The 1392-nt window shown below is 48.1% G+C and overlaps 1 protein-coding gene across 1 annotated transcript; it reads left to right on the top strand.

The window, feature by feature from the left end:
* Window positions 1-384: 384 nt before the first annotated feature.
* On the top strand, window positions 385-1014 carry LOC117181032. The gene has a single exon (XM_033373601.1). The coding sequence runs from the start codon at window positions 385-387 to the stop codon at window positions 1012-1014; it is 630 nt and encodes a 209-aa protein (XP_033229492.1).
* Window positions 1015-1392: the final 378 nt, after the last annotated feature.

The raw sequence follows: 1392 nt of genomic DNA, 5'->3' as shown, positions 1-1392 counted from the left end.
GATGTTTGGTCGAGAGACTGGTTAGGCTCAAAGAGGGACTAAACCTGAAGCTCAGGAGGACGGAATGTCTGCAATGGTACCGCAGGGCGACCGTTCTGATTCACGAAAAACCCGAGAATCCGACGACCGTTCTGGGTCGTCTGAGGTTCCAAAATCCGACTCGGAAGACGGATTCATGGAAGGTATACTCCAACGGGCAGGGATCCATTCAGAAGAGGAGTGGCTGGATCCTGGTAGTCGGACTTCCTGAATCCGCAATCAGAGCTCTTGCGGCTCTGGACAACCGGCCCTATTTAGAGACAGGTAGTGTTACCTTCAGGGTGACCCAATAGGGTTCCTCAAGGGGACCAGAAGCGTCCAGAGCTACCCCGGCCTAGTATTTTAATGGCTAAGACGGGAATCTTCATGATGCATATAAATTTGCACCACAGCAAAGGCGTCTCGGCGGTTCTAGCCAGACGCATGTCAGTGATGCAGACATGGCTCGTCCTGATCCAAGAACCCTGGTTATACAGAGAAAGGATTAGTGGCTTGCCAGGGTGTGGCACCATTTATAAGGGGCCACTCGAAAAAGCGCCAAGGGCATGCATAGCTGTCAAGGGTATGGATCCGATTTTGGTTCCTAAGCTTTCCGGGGAAAGACTAGAGGTTGTAATTGCATCGGCTTATTTCCCTGGCGATGCGGATAGATCCCCGCCTCCTATAGAGGTGGACATTTTAATTCAGCACTGCCAGAAGAACAGGATTCCTCTGCTGTTGGGATGTGATGGGAACTCTCACCATAGGGTGCGGGGGAGCACGAATATAAATGACAGAGGAAGAGATTTAATGGAACACCTAGCGGGCACTGATATGGAGATTCTGAATCGAGGTGATACTCCCACATTCCAGATTATAAACAGGAGTGAGATTCTCGATCTGACTCTATGCTCAGAGCGGCTGAGGAGTAGGGTATTGGACTGGAGAGTCTCTAATGAGGAGTCTCTCTCGGACCACAAATATATCCTGTTTTAGCTAAACCTAGGTAAACCAGTGGTTTTAAAAATCAGAAACCCTAGAAATACACTCTGGGAGTCACATAAACAGGAACTCAGAGGAAGGGAATTTCCGACAAACTACAGCAGTATTGATGAGTTAAAGTACGCCGCGGATTTTCCGCGGAGAGCTCTGACTACATCGTATGAAAAAAATTGCCCCACAAGCACATATAAGTATAGGAAAGGAGCAGAATGGTGGAATACGCACGTGGAAAAACTCCGCGGAAAGACAGGAGCACTTTTCAATAGGGCGAATAGAATCAAGTTGCCTTCAGACTAGGACATCAATAAGATGGCTCAGTATAAATACAACAAAAATATGAGGAGGTATAAGTAGGAAGACTGGAGGGGCTTC

Source organism: Belonocnema kinseyi, chromosome 10, assembly GCF_010883055.1.
Source record: "Belonocnema kinseyi isolate 2016_QV_RU_SX_M_011 chromosome 10, B_treatae_v1, whole genome shotgun sequence".
Lineage (NCBI taxonomy): Eukaryota > Metazoa > Arthropoda > Insecta > Hymenoptera > Cynipidae > Belonocnema > Belonocnema kinseyi.
Note: the sequence above shows the minus strand (reverse complement) of the source record. Positions and strands in the feature narration are given on the sequence as shown.

Excerpts from the sequence above, each read along its gene's own strand:
- LOC117181032 (XM_033373601.1), top strand. The coding sequence starts at position 385 with ATGGCTAAGACGGGAATCTTCATGATGCATATAAATTTGCACCACAGC.